This window comes from Pteronotus mesoamericanus, unplaced genomic scaffold (genome assembly GCF_021234165.1).
Source record: "Pteronotus mesoamericanus isolate MK-2021 breed Mesoamerican mustached bat unplaced genomic scaffold, CSHL_Meso_final scaffold_85, whole genome shotgun sequence".
Taxonomy (NCBI): domain Eukaryota; kingdom Metazoa; phylum Chordata; class Mammalia; order Chiroptera; family Mormoopidae; genus Pteronotus; species Pteronotus mesoamericanus.
This window is the reverse complement of record NW_026555329.1, coordinates 67,232,159-67,247,327: the sequence shown is the minus strand read 5'-3', so window position 1 is coordinate 67,247,327 and position 15,169 is coordinate 67,232,159. Positions and strand designations below refer to the sequence as shown.

Sequence of the window (15,169 nt, the reverse complement as noted above, 5' to 3'; positions counted from 1 at the left end):
CCATTACTCATACACTCTGTGCCATATTATACCATATACCATATAATTTGTGAATATGCTTTCTTTCCTTTTAAGTGATAAGTTCCTTGAGAATCCACATCTTATCCTATACCATTTATTACAATGCTTTGAACATAATAGGTGTTCAATAAATGTTTGTGGTACTTAAATTCCCCAAGACCTTGTTATTAATTCATTGTTGAAATACAATTAGAGTTCAGGCCATCTGAATCCCAACTCCATCTACCTTTCTCAATACCATTCCACCTTTCTGACTTTCTGTGGTTCATTATTATCTCATCTGAAGTACATTTGAAACCTCTAAGGAATATTAAGGAAGGATGACTAAGCAGAAAACAGATGCTAAAATTTATTTTCCATGTAGCTATTTAAACCAAGTGAAACTAGGGACACTAAAATTCTGACTCTGAATTTAAAAATAAAAATTAAAACAACATAGTACATACATATCTAGAGAATTTTTAACTTCTTAGAATTTGATTTTTGAGCTGCACTTAATTTTTTAGGAGTCAAATTCCCATTTTTATTTTATTTTATTTTTATTTTTTAAAAGATTTTATTTATTTTTAGAGAGAGGGGAAGGGAGGAAGGAAAAGAAGGAGAGAAACACCAATGTGTGGTTGCCTCTCAAACATCCCCCTCTGGGACCCAGCCTACAACCCAGGCAGTGCCTTGACTGGGAATCAAACCAGCAACCCTTTGGTTTGCAGTCCAGTGCTCAATCTATTGAGCCACACCAGCCAGGGCAAGTTGCCTTATTTCTTGGTAGTCTGTAAATTTGGAGTCTGGGGGGAAAAAACAGAAAAAAAATTGCATGTGTGATTTTGCTTAATAGTTGTCAGCAACATTTCTAGCCTCTAATAATATGAGAGGGTTTAAATATTGGGGATGAGACCTTGAGGCATAATTCCTGAATATCCCAATTCTCCCCATTAGGAAAAAAAGCTGAAGGTAGTAATCTTCTAAACTCAACCTCTCCTTTTGTATTTGAAATTAAATTATATCCATGATACATGTTATCCATAAGTATATGTAAAATGAGGATAACATTAAGTTATAGTACCTAAAATATAGTAATAGCATTAATACGCATACACGAGGATTCTTGGTGGGTGAGGGATGACACTGATGCCTTAGGAGAAGGAAGGATGTGACTGCGTGAAAACCTCTACCAAGGTCTGTCCAAAAAGTATCCAGCCATGTAACAGGAAAAATAGAGACACTTAAGGAAGAAGATAAAAAGAAACGTTGTACATAGGACAATGATACCTCAGTCCCCTTCAAAGCAGGCACCTTGGTACCTCACACAGTTCTCCCACTCACCATCAGCTGCTGCATAATATTTCCCTGAATCTCATGGACAGTCTGAAATAGCTTCCCTTTCAAAGGTGATAGCAGTTTTGGGAAAAGCCAGAAGTTGCAGGGTGCCAAATCTGGGCTGCAGGGGGGCTGAGTCACCTGGGTGATATGATTGTTTGCCAAAAAACTGCACGAGACATGATGCGTGAATGGGTGCATTGTCGTGATGAAGCTGCCAGTCATTAGTTGCCCATAGCTGTGGCCTTCTGACTCATCCAAATAGTTTCTGAAGGGGAATGTTTAAGCTTAACACAAAATTTGATGCAGATTTGTTGCCCTACTTGCTCACTCATTTTTTTTTTGTTTTATTTTTATTTTTTAAAAACTTTTTTAAATTTATAAATCATGGTTATTCTATTATAGTTGTCTCTGTTTTTACCCCTTTACTCCCCTCCACCCATCCCACCCCCGATCCCCGCTCCCACAGTCAGTTCCCACTCTGTGCTCCATGTCCATGGGTCATTCATACATGTTCTTTGTCTAGTCCCTTCCCCTTCTTTCCACCATTGTCCTCCTTCCCCATCCCCTATGGTCACTTTCAGTCTGCTCCATGTCTCTGTGCCTGTGGTTTATTTTGTTCGTTAGTTTATTTTGTTGAATAGAGTCCATTTATAGGTGAGCTTATATGGTATTTGTCTTTAATCAACTGGCTTATTTCACTTAGCATAGTATTCTCCAGTTCCATTCATGTTGTCGCAAAAGGTAGGAGTTCCATCTCTCTCCCTTTCTTTCTTTCTTAAATACAGATTGATTTTATTTATTTTTCTAAATGGCAAAGTTAATTATAAAATATTAAAAAAATTTAAAACCATTATAAAGTCTCTTGCTCACTCATTTTGAATATAAGGACCACACGGTTCATGTGCTTACTCAATGGCATCTGCCACCTCCACTGACTAGTATAGTGAAGTCGTCATTGTTCATGTATGTGCACTCCAGGTCACTCTCCTTGGCTGCCAGGTTGCATTGATGTTGCACAAACTGTTCTCATTATATTAACAGTAGTTGGACTTTTTCTGGACAGGCCTCGTATTTCGGAAAATGGTTTGAGGTAGCGGGGGAAGAAAGGAAATGGCAGGACACTTTCTCTCCTATACAGTTTTGCCTTCTCTCCGTTACAATCTAGATGGGGGCAGCATTGCTATGAAGAATGTCCCGTTGAGGTTTTTCACAAATTCAAATGAAATGGGAGGAAATTAAAGTTTTATATTTTACAGGAAAAAAAGGACAAAAATGAAGCACTAATTCATTTCACTCTAGTTTGTCTCATTCTGAGTGTTACAGTAGCAACTGACCTGTGACTCTAACATGAATTGTAATGTAGCATCACAGACATGAAAGTAACCTCTGAAGTAGTTTCATCAAACTTCTATCCTTGGCAAGTAATTCCCAAAATATTACAAATACTTAGTTTTTAGGAAACTTTCCCAGAGGTAATTTTTCCCAATACAGCCTAAATTCTACATTACAGAATGATGTGAACAATTTTTCTTTTTCTCTACAGTGGACACATGAAACTGCTTTTAGCCACAGCTAATGATCATAACCATTTCTCTATCACACGGGTTGTATTTCTGGACTATGGGAAGACAGCACAGGGTAATGGGTAAGAATTCAGGCTTGGAGACAGACAGATTTGTTCTTAAGCCACAGATGTATGATCACAGGCAATTTACTTAAGCTCTCTAAGCCTCCATTTCCTCACTCATAACGTGGGAAGGATAAACCATCCAGCTGATCAAATTACTCCAGCTGAAGAATAGTCTAGAACAAGTGCTGTCCAACAGATATATATAATGCAAGTTGCAAATGTGAATCACATATGTAATTTAAAATTTTCTGGTAGCCCCATTAAGAAAGGAGAAAAGAAACAGGAGAAATTAATTTTACTAATATATTTTACATAACCCAACATACCCAAAATATCATTTCAACTTGTAAAAATGTTAGTGAGATATTTTACATTATTTTTTTGGTACTAAGTCTTTGGAATGCAATGTGTATTTTACACACATGGTTTATCCCAAGTCATACTAACCACATTTCAAGCTCTCATGGCCAGTGGCTGTCATACTGGAGAGTGCAGGTCTAGAAAAAGCCTGTAAAACATTTAGCTACTCATTGTACTAGGCATATAGGGAGCACTAAAAAGTTAGGGACTCTACTATCACCATTCTCATGATTCTTAGAGAACTGCATAATCTTCTCGAAGCCTCCTCTTCTCCAGACTGGCTCTGTCTATGGTTGCTCTTAGGCATAACTGGGGAAACTGGGGAAATAACTGAGCCCTCCAGTTATTTCAAAGGTAACTTCCTCATGGTCATGCTCCATGTATCCTGTGGCAGTGGCCCCCAAAGTGAGATCTTCATGGACAATATATCCTAGAGTGCCAATGACACATTAAACACCAAGAAGTAGGCACCACCACTAATCTGCCACCTTCTCATACAAATAGAACAAGATAAGACATTTGTTACGACAACTGCTTGCTCCTATGTTTTTCTCCTTACAAGCAGAAAGATACTATGTGATACACTGTGCTCAAAAGTTGATTTGATAGGTTAAACACAGTTAACCATAAGACCCAGCAATTCCACTAAGTATACCCAAGAGAATTGTAAAGCATATGTTCCACGCAGAAACTTGTACATGAATGTACACATTCAGCATTATCTATAACAGCCAAGAAGTAGAAACAACACAAATGTCCATGAACTGATGTCTGGATAAGCAAATGTGATATATTCACACAATGGAATGTCATTCAGAAAGGAATGAAGGGCTGGTACACACTACAACTATGGATAAATGTTGAAAACATATCCATGAAAATATATCCATATGAAAACATATGCTAAGTGAAAAAAGCCAGTCACAAAAGGCCACATATTGCATGATTCTGTTTATATGAAATGTCCACCATGGGCAAATCCATAGTGACAGGAAATAGATTTGTGTTTCCAGGCACTGGGGGAGGAGAGAGTTGAAAGTATTGCTGACAGGAATGGAGTTTTGTTCTGAGGTGATGGACATGTTGAGGGATTAGATAATGACAATGATTGTACAATATCGTGAATATACTAAGAACTAGAGTTGTGTTCATTTTTATTTTTATTTATTGATTAGAGAGAGAGAGAGCAAGGTGGGGAGAGAGAGATCGTTTTGTTGTTCCACTTATTTATGCATTCATTGGTTGACTCTTGTATGTGTTCTCAATGGGGACTGAACACACAACTTTGACATATCAAGACAAAGCTCTAACCAACTGAGCTACCCAGGGATGAGTTGTTGTTTTCAAAAGTTGACTTATGCCCTAGCAGAGTCACTAGTTGGTTGGAGCATCGTACCATACACCAAAGGTTGCACGTTCGATCCCAGATCAGGGCACATACCTGGGTTGCAGGTTCAATTCCCGATCACAGTGCATATGGGAGGCAACTGATCAATGGTTTCTCTCATGTTGATGTTTCTCTCACTCTCCCTAAAACCAATGAACATATCCTCAGGTGAGGATTAAAATAATAATAATTAAATTAAATTTTAAAAATTCAATTAGTTGTTCTGGGAAGCGTAGTCAGATGCACAAGTACTGCCAGAATCCTAGGATAGGGAATTATTTGTAAGACTTTAAAAACAGATCACCCATGGCCAAAATATTATTTGATAGGATATCACCTTTCACTAAAGTGTACAAAAATCAAGTCTTTCCTTCCCATAAATTAAAATGGTTTTACATTTGATGTAAACTACATTTTAGCTACTGAGAGGGCAGGGCACAAACCTCAAGGACACACATGTGTATACGCATATCCATTAACATAAATGCATGTAAATGTGCCAGAATTTTCTGAAAGAATGTCTCTGTTGTCCCTTTGTACCTGTCTCCCAACATGCCCAGCTCACCTGCAGGGTGGCCCCTCTCCCTTCAGTGCCACCTGCCTACTGTGTGGCAGTGGAGCACAGCAGTTAAGGGATGGGCCAGACACAGCCAAAGAGCCTGCATTCAAGTCCAGGTCTCACTCCTTGCTAGTTTTGTGATGTTAAACAACTACCTAACTCTTCTGTGCCTCAGTTTCTCTTTACAACAGGGATGATAAGAGTGCCTGGGCTTATTACAAGGATTAAGAAAGTTAACATATACAATATAAAGTGCTCAGAAGAACACTCAGCCTGTAGTAGATAACTTTATAAGCCTTTTCTAAATAAAAATAAATCATTAATCAAAACCCTGTGATGCCCGCATGCCAACTTTGCTTGAACAAGCTTCCCCTCTTTCTAGAATATTCTTTCCCCATGATAGCTCCTCTCTTCTCTTCCTTCAGTACTTTGTTCAGTTACCACTGCAGTACCTCTGATTATTCTCCCCCACCCTAACCCTTTCTTATTTATTTCTGTTGGTAGCATTTATCACTTTTTAATATACTAGACAATCATTTGCTTATGTATCTTGTGTGTGACCCATCAACTCCAACCAGAAGGCAGGGATCTTGTCTGAGTGTTTGCTACTCAACCCTGAGCACTTAGGACAGTGGCTGTCACAGGGAAGGCACCCCACGCTGTTTCCTGAGTGAACTGTGGTGACTGCTGGACCGAGTGGCATTGGGGATTGGGGATGAGAGTGAGATGCACCTTTCCCTAAGTGCCCTTTTGTACCATTTTATACATTACCACATGGTTAAGTTCTTTTCACAACAAGGAAAAGTGAGAAAGAAAATAAGGGAAATCAAAGGGTACATGGACCTGAGGGAGAAGCTGGTAGCACAAAACAGTAAACCTTTGGGTATCCGTGACCAGAGGAGGATTCTAGAAGAAAGACCACCTTCAGGCCTTACCCCTGAGAAAAAGTGGAATGACTCCTCAGAAACGTCACACAGCCCTCGGCTTGAAGCACGTGTACACAGGTTAGCAAGGAGTCTTAATACAACTGCTTTTCTATTGTGCAATATGTGTCCTGTACCTATGGGTACAATGAGAAATTTTTCCATGGCAAAGAGCCTATTTCCAGGCACAGTAAACAGAAGTGTTTGCACAGGGCTGTTTGCCCACTTCCACCACTGCGGCATGGACAGGCAGGCGGCCTCGGTGCCTGGGAGTCCTTAAGCAAGAACAGACGATGTGTGTCCACAGCTTTCCTGGACACAAGGGCCCTTCCTCATTCCCTAACAGACCCTCTGGAAACTGATAAAGATAACAAGATTCCATATAAAAGCACTAGACTTCGAATAAACTGTTCTGTAAACTTATCCCAACTGGTTTGCAGTAAAACTCTGCTCTAAGTTGCCTTCAGGGTCCCCCACCTCGCTCTTCAATTATCTCCCTTTCCTTCCCATGCTTTACTACCTCTATGCTCTCTCCTGTCAGGAGACCAGCTGATAAGTCTCTAGCCCCTTGGATAATGTATTCTCCTTTTTACAAGGCTATGCCTTTAAAAAATGGACAATAGGAAAGAAATAATAATGATATTGTTGATAATAATGAGGATGATGACAGCCATGGCTGATGAGAGCAGTTACTGTTTATTGAATATTTACTGAACATGGATACAGTTTATCTTATTTAATCCTCCTATAGTCTAATGAGGTAGATATCACCATACACATGTTACAGATGAGGAATGAAAAGTCACATAACAAATGGCAGGTGAGGGGTTTTGAAGAACTGTCTCTAAAAATTTTTGCTCTAAGGAATTGTATCATATCATTCAAATGAATGAATTTGTAAAGTGGAAACTCTGACCTTGTAGAGAGAGAGCTGGGAAGAGTCAGATAATCACAGCATCCCTCCGTAGCAATGAAATGGGCCATCAAGGCTTGAGATTTCAAAACAAACCACTGTGTCTGTGACTGCCTAGGCTCAGTCCTGACTGACATGCATGAGATTACGTGGGGCAAGTCACATACCCTCTGTGCGTTTGAGACTATTGTTGAATTCAATGAGATAATGCCAGTGAAGTGCTTGCAATAGTGTGGGGGGGGGTGTGTGTGGCATTTAGATGCTGTATATTTTGATTGCTATAAATCCCTACTATTAGAATAATTTATTTCTAGCTTCCGAATAACAGCAGTGCTCTTTCATCTGATTTTATAATACAGTTTTTGATCCATTTTCTATGGGTTTTTATTGAAAAGATAACATAATAGAATTTCAAAGGGAAACACTCCAAATCCTTTTTCTCTAACAGCAATTATTTTTATTTTTGCATATTGCCTTCAATTTTTGTAAATTCTGAGCAGTTACATGAAGAGCACACTATATTGAGTTGTTTTGGATCTTTACATCACTCCATCATAAATCAGCTGTTAGACTCATGGAAGTCACATTCTGCCTTAGTTTCCCAAAGGATAAAGTGAAGAGACAGGACCAGGTGATCTTTAACATCTGTCTAGTAAAAATCTAGTCTATGATTTTTATCTATAACCTACTTTCTCTTTTGCTTTCATGATATTTATGGTACATGTAAGAAATATTTGCCAAGTTAGTTACCATTAAAAGTATCATATAAAGAGTTCTGCAACTATAAGGTTATATAATCAAAACCCCCCAGAAATTTTAAAAGTAGCTACCAAATTACCAAATAAGCTATAAAAGTTAATATCTTAATACATTCATGATATATATGTTTACAACTAAAGTATTGGCAATTCCATACATTAATTATAAGTAAGCATTTAGTTTGACAGGCCATTCTAATCTTTGTTGATATACAGTTATTAATTCAGAACATAAATACAAAAATGTTACTTCAGTGTATATTTTCCACATGGTATTATTGATTTTTAAAGTTCCTCTACCAAAATATCAGGAAGAGGAAAACAAAGAAGAAAATAAAAAGGAGTGACTCTATCTGACTTAGTTCATATTGGCCGAAGCATGTCAATGTAAATGTCTAAAATGTCTGTAACTGTTAATGGGATGAAGTAATCACTCTCCTGCACTGCCGCTTGGTGTGTAACCTGTTTTAACCTTTCTAGAGGCGTTTGACTATAGTAATCAAGAGTTTAAATATGTTCCTACCCTCTAGCTGTGTAATTCCACTTACAGGAATTTGTACTAAAAAAAATAATAAGGGCACAAATGCTTTGTTGCAGTATTACACAGAACTGTAAAGATTTGTAAATAATCTAAATGTCCAGAAGTAGAAGAATGTCTAAGTAACTGATATCAAATATACGTGTATATAAATGTATATATACTTTTTATTGACTTTAGAGAGAGAAACATCGATTTGTTGTTTCACTTACGCATTCATTAGTTGATTCCTATACGAGCTCTGACCAGGGATCAAACCCACAACCCTGGCTTATCAGAACGATGCTCCAACCAACTGAGCTACCTGACCGAGGCCTAAATGTATATACATTCATGATATATATGTATATGTGTGTGGACATTTTTCTTTCCTCTGCCAGATCATGGTGTAGATACCAAGGGTGCTTACTGCTACTGGCTTAGTCACTATTTCTAGGTCTTTTTAGCGAACAGAGGAGCTAGGAAATATATCTGTACATATACATATGCTTCATAAGTTTATATCACTAATTTCTAATTCAAACTGAGAGCTACGGGGTACTTACCTAACCTCTTCTTTTTTTTAAGTCCATATTTTCTCCCTCCCATGCTGAGAATCCTGATTCTCAAGGACACTGAGCATGATAGAATTAGAATATCCCATAATTAATATTTGGTTATCCCGTATTCCCCAGGCTAGCATTATCAACATTACCACCAACAATGTAATTACCAAAAACTGTTAAAAAGTGTTTTGCAGTTCTTTCTGTTTTTAGGGTATATCCCACTATGAATATGTAAGTCAAATTAATGTTTCTTAAAATAATTCTCTGTATTCTATCAATTGGATACACAATTAGGCTTTTAAGAAAATAGGGATTGCATATTAAAATTAATATTTTTATAGTTACATAAAATGTTTACATGATTCCAAAATCAAACCTACAAAACAAGGTAAATTCAAAGAAGTCTAGTTTCTATCACAATCCCTTCCACTTCTTTCCCTTACACCTCTTATAGGTAATTATTATTTTGTTTGTTCTTTAATATAAGCAAATATATATACATCTATATATGCATGTATGTCTGTATATATAAATGTATGTAAATATATATTTATATCCATTTTTACATAAATGATAGCATCCCATACTACTTTTTTTCCCTACTTGCTTTTTTATTTACAATATATTCTAGTGATCAACCCATATAAATATATCTAAAGATTCTTAATTCCATTTTATAGCTGCACAGAACTCCACTGTGTAGCTGTACCATACTTTGTTCAACCACTCCTCTATTAATAGATATGTTTGGTTCCAGTCTTTTGCTATTATAGTTTCTGTCCTATGGTTTTGTAGTATATTTATATATACTGAAGTCCATCTGATCATACCAAATAGCAGGGGAGCTATCAAAAACTATTAGGGTCATGTCAAAAGATTCAGGAGCCAATTTGAAGATGCTACCACAGGCCAAATAGGGATAATTTCAGCATTAATGAGAATAATAGATTAGTTGTATTGAATTATAATGTTTCAATTAATGAGTTCAAATGATATTTAAAAAAACAAAATAACAAAACACCTACTTGGCCACCATTGGCACATGACAGAATCAACTCAAGGAATAATAGGATTAAAATATTACTAGTTTGCAATCCTTGATAGACTAATGAATCTAGGCAATATAATAAAAGAAGAGATTATTTCACATTATGCCCCTCCCAATGACAAAATGCACAACTACCTGTGAAGTTCTTGCAAAAAAAAAAAAAAGTCTGAATCTTAGAAAGCCAATAGGTAGTTTTAAGAAACAGGAGACAGAAGAACATGTTCACTACATGCTGGGGATGCAATGAGAAAAATCCATGCTATGGGAAGTCCTACTGGACAAACAACTTGGTTTCTTCAACAAGTAAATTGCAGTGGAAACCCATATATATTTTTAAAGATTTAATAGACATATCAACCAAGCTCAGTACTGTATAGGAACCTTATCTGGATCCTGCTTCAAACAAACTATAACTATAAATTATGACATTTATGAGATAATTGAAAATTTGAACATATACTGAATATTTCATATTAATAAAAAATGTTTATTCTCTTCTCCTCACCCCCTTCCATTTGGCAAGCATCAGCTTGTTCTCTGTATCTATGGGTCTGTTTCTGTTTTGTTTGGCTTATTCATTTATTATGTTTTGCTAGATTCCACATATAAGTAAGATCACATTCTTTATAATCAGGAAAAAGTTATTTAGAATGAAAAACTTTTTAGTTGTTTAACAATACCATTTTCACAATTCAACTAGAATTTACTTTCAACAGGGTAAATAAAATTACTTTGTATGTTTTAAATATTGTGCAAAACAATTTATTTAACATTTAATTATATTTAGTTTAGAGTAGGTGTAGATACTACTTATTGAGGCTTGAAAATTCTGCCTTTTAGTATAATAAAATAATCTTAAAATTATAGCTTAGGAGCAAACAGTTAATATTTTTTCTCCTCCTTACATAACACAAAAACAACTGATCCAGTTTGGCACAAACTTTCGCCTCCAAAGTCACCTTTGTGCTGAAAGTCAGCACCTCAGATTTCAGTCAAATAACTTGCAGATGAGACAAGGTTTAACACAATTTTCTTGTAATTTTACTACAGTGTTAATTCCTAGTAACTTGGGAGAATCCTTTTTTCATAGTTAAGTAGGTCGGGCGAATGCTTCTGTCTCCTACTTTCTAATATGCAGAGAGAACAAGGAGTTTAAATAAGTTCTTTGGTATCGCTAAAATAAATGTAAAGCCATGACAGTAGATGCAATTTTAGAAAAAGATAGTGAATGGGCATTTTTAGCATATTAATAGTTAATAGTGGTACTGTAAGATTTGTCATTCAAATGTGAGAAAATTAGTCCTTTAAGATCAGTAAAATTTTAAACCAAGTTATTAAAACAAGTATGTTTTATAATTACATATAGACATATAATTATGTCATCATCTGAATCTTCTTTAATCAGAAAATGGTCTCTTCTTCATTTATTTTGAAATAGAGACATTTCATTTATACAATTTTCCTTCTTTGTTCCCATGTAATTTTCTCCAAAATAAACCATAGTCCACTCTTGTTATGAAATATATTAACAGATTATCATTAAAATAACATTTTGTCCTGAAGGTAGACTTTAAAATAAAGTTGTTGGTAAATGTAATTATTCATTTGGAAGTGAAATTTTCTGATTTAAAAAATGGCCCATTTGTCCATTTGAGTTCCGTACATTGTTTTAATGCTTCACATAAATTCAAGCTGCATTTGTAGCTGCATGCCAGGCTTTGTGCTAAATATTTTCATATACAATCCCAATGATTTGTTACAAACAATAACCTTGTGAAATAGTTATTTTGGACAGAAGTTAGGTTGCTTGTTCAAGGTCACGCAAGAATGTTGACCATGAATCTTGTGTCACAACTTTTTAAAAGTTTGTGAACACTCCTGACTGAGAGTGTTTGTAGCAGTCCTTGGTGCCTAGCAAGCTTTGCACTAGAAAGTATGTCCAGTCAGATCAAAGGCTGATAGTCATCTGTCTCATGGTAAAGTCAGGGTTCTCCGCCTCCCCCATACACTGAAAGATGTACTGAAAGTGCAACGTGCTTCGTAGCGCAGTGACGGTGATACTGGCTGAGATGGAGCCTCTCTCCTGAAGAAACCGACCAAGAAGCATCAACGAGAAGGGACAGGCCAATCTGTCTGTCACAGCAGCAAAGCTGAGCGGGCTTTCTGCCTTAATCTTTTAACACATTTAAGAAGGTTCAGGCATCTTTAAGCCTGGCAATACACAGTGTTTTGATTTGGTGACCAGCAGACTAAAAGTCAACTTGAGAAAGTTGATTTCTTGACCTATTTCCATCAAGGGTCACTTGTTTCATCCCAATGGACTCAAAGCTAAGAATTAAAAACCCCAACTTTAGTAAATTACATGTTTGAAATACTGAGAGTTCTAATTAGACGTACATCCCAAATGCCAGTAGGGCCCACTCTATTCATTTACTCATAACTCCATGAAAAACTGTTTGTTTGGGATGTGGTTTTTAAAAAGCAATTTACCTTCAGGCTAAGTTAAAGAATGGAACATGTGAGAAAAGAATTTTCCAGCTTTTGTTGACTCAGTGATGAAAAGGAAAAATATGTTTATAAGAATTTGGCTGCTTGGTAACTCAAAAATAATTGATCTAAGAAACTTGAAATTTTGCATGTTAAAGGCTAAGTCCAATTACAAATTTCAAACATAATTTTCCAACACACACCCTTGTTCTAGCTTCTAATGCTACAAAATAACTCTGATGGGCATCAGCTAGGCATCAAATTATTAACTATTCCTATAAAGTTGTGCTTGAAGTTACTACTGGAATATTTTATTTGTGGAAACATAAATGCAGTTACACAATACTTTGGAAGTAGACTTTAACTAAGGGATCTTAAAAATAAATAGGCACAACAAAAATAAAACATGACTAACTCTCCTGCCACCATCAAAACAAATGTTTCCAAGGACTTGAAGCCAAGAAAACAGAAATCCATAAATACAAAGGCCAAGATAATCAGTTGAATCTGCTAGGTCTCTGTATACGTGACACATCAAAATTCTAAAAACTAAACAAAACCAAAAAACCCCACCTGTTTTGAAGGAAAGAATGTCAAAGAACATTGACCTTTTCTGCTTCTCCACCTACTACAGGAATCCCAGTTTACAGTTGATTTTAAAATTACCACATCTCAAAAAATTATGGAAGATGGATGTCTTAAAAATGCAATAGATTTGATCGCATAGATTATATCCACATTAGTGAAGTTGTAATTACTGAGGGAAAGGTAGCCTAGTTCATTCATTTTAATAACCAATTCTTTGTCAGATTTGCCATAGAGCCAATGCAACTTAATTATTAAGGCACAATAATATTAGATTGAACCACTTTTCAATCCCAGAATTTTTTTTATGGAGAGAAAGCTGGGACAATTTATGCAATTATGTGCTTCCTGTCTCCTTTCCTGTATCTCCATTCTTGTTTATATATAAGGTATCGAATTTAACTTCTTTTACTCTTAATGTTTCACATCTTGTTGTTTTCTTTCAGGAAAAATTTAAACTAGGTTTAAAAAGGCTGCAGGGTTAGTGTCGGCGGCTTGTTCCCAGACGGCTGATGCGGAGAACAACAGACCAAACTCTGGCTGCCCAGAGATACCCTGCATACACAGCTAATGTCTAATCTAGATTTTATCGTGCCTCTCCCAAGCACTTCCTTGGGTGCCATTTCTTTTCATTTGGATGCAATGTTGCTAAAGAGCAATGTCACTTGAAAAGAAGCTGAACCTGGAGTCAGAACCCACATTTGAGTTCCAGCTCTTCAGGGTACCAGTTAAAGGCAATTTAGTGCATGGGTAAGTGTGTGCCTGCTAAAGCTACTACTTTCCAACTATGTGACTCTAGGCAAGTTATTTAAATCTTGTGCCTCAGTTTTCTCATTTATAAAATGGCGATGATATCAATAATGACCTCATAGAATTGTTGTGAAGATTAAATGTCTCAGTGGGCTTAGAACAGAGCCTTGGGTATCCTAAACACTCAGTAAATGTCAGCAATTATTATTACTGGCTGTATGACCTTGGGGAACTCACCTAACCTCTACGAGACTTTATTTCTTCCTACAAAAAGGGATCAGAACTTCACATGGTCTTTGTGAAGACCAAATAAACTCACACAGCATATGTGGCAGTGGTTTTAAAAACATAATCTAAGTATTCAACAACTCTTTCAATCAACTAGAATTAGTTCCTTTCTGCTCTATGCTTGTACAATACTTAAAACATACACATACACATGTAACATACACACAGACACCTGCTGTGGCACTCATCACATTGTATCATAAGAATTTGCTTACCTGTCCATCTCCCCCACTAACAGTGCATCCTCTGATTCACCTCTGCACTCTCAGCACATCGGGCACACCTGGTACAGGACAGGTACTCAATAAATATTTGTACAAACAACAGCAGGACTTCTTAGTGCTTTTGCTAAGAATGATGGATTTTCACTTTCTGCCAAGTGTCCTCAGCAGACCACCCCAAAATGTGCTTGTTTATCCTCAGCCACAATATATTGAGATTCTGTCATTTTTCATGCAGCTGTGTGGTTGCATCCACTTATTCTTTTCACTTAATAAGTAATTATTGAGCACGTATTGTGTGCCAGGTCCAATGCTAGGATCCATATAGTGTAGCACAAGTGGCAAATGCCCAGGATAATTTAATTCCCACATACTGTATTGGACCTATTTACTATAGAATCATTTGCAACTGGAGATAAGTTCCTTGGTTTGATTACTTCAAACAGAATCTTACAGTAGGACCAAAATGATTTTTTAGAAGTGATAGCCCTTATAGAATAATAAAGGTAGGGGATCTGACTGCCTAAATTCAAATTCTTCCTCTGTTTTGTACAGTAAAACCTTGGACAAGTTACTTAATCCCTTTAAACCTTACTTTTCTCAACTGTATGGTGGCACTAGCAGGATTGATGTATTAATAGCAACCCACATTAATTGCTTATTACAATACCTGCCAAATAGTAAGCACTCGTATGTGCTTGCTACTGTGATTAATCCAATCCAATATCCCAGTGTTTGAACTTCCATCACAAATGCATTTGGCGAGTGGGGCATGAATGCCCACCTGCTGCTTAATACCACCAGGGTTAGGAAACTTACAACCTCCAGGAGTTGCC

General features: G+C 36.6%; 1 protein-coding gene across 2 annotated transcripts in view; it reads right to left on the bottom strand.

The window, feature by feature from the left end:
- The window catches only part of MKLN1 (muskelin 1), a 341,476-nt gene that overhangs the window by 301,429 nt on the left and 24,878 nt on the right, over window positions 1-15,169 (bottom strand). The window contains exons 3-4 of one of the 2 annotated variants that reach the window (XM_054564059.1): window positions 14,328-14,395; window positions 4,773-4,861 (exon numbers count right to left, since the gene is read on the bottom strand). In XM_054564059.1, coding sequence (XP_054420034.1) covers window positions 4,773-4,807 — 35 coding nt within the window. In that variant the 5' untranslated portion in view covers window positions 4,808-4,861; window positions 14,328-14,395. The remainder of the gene's footprint in view (window positions 1-4,772; window positions 4,862-14,327; window positions 14,396-15,169) is intronic. The other variant, XM_054564060.1, reaches the window with a different exon arrangement.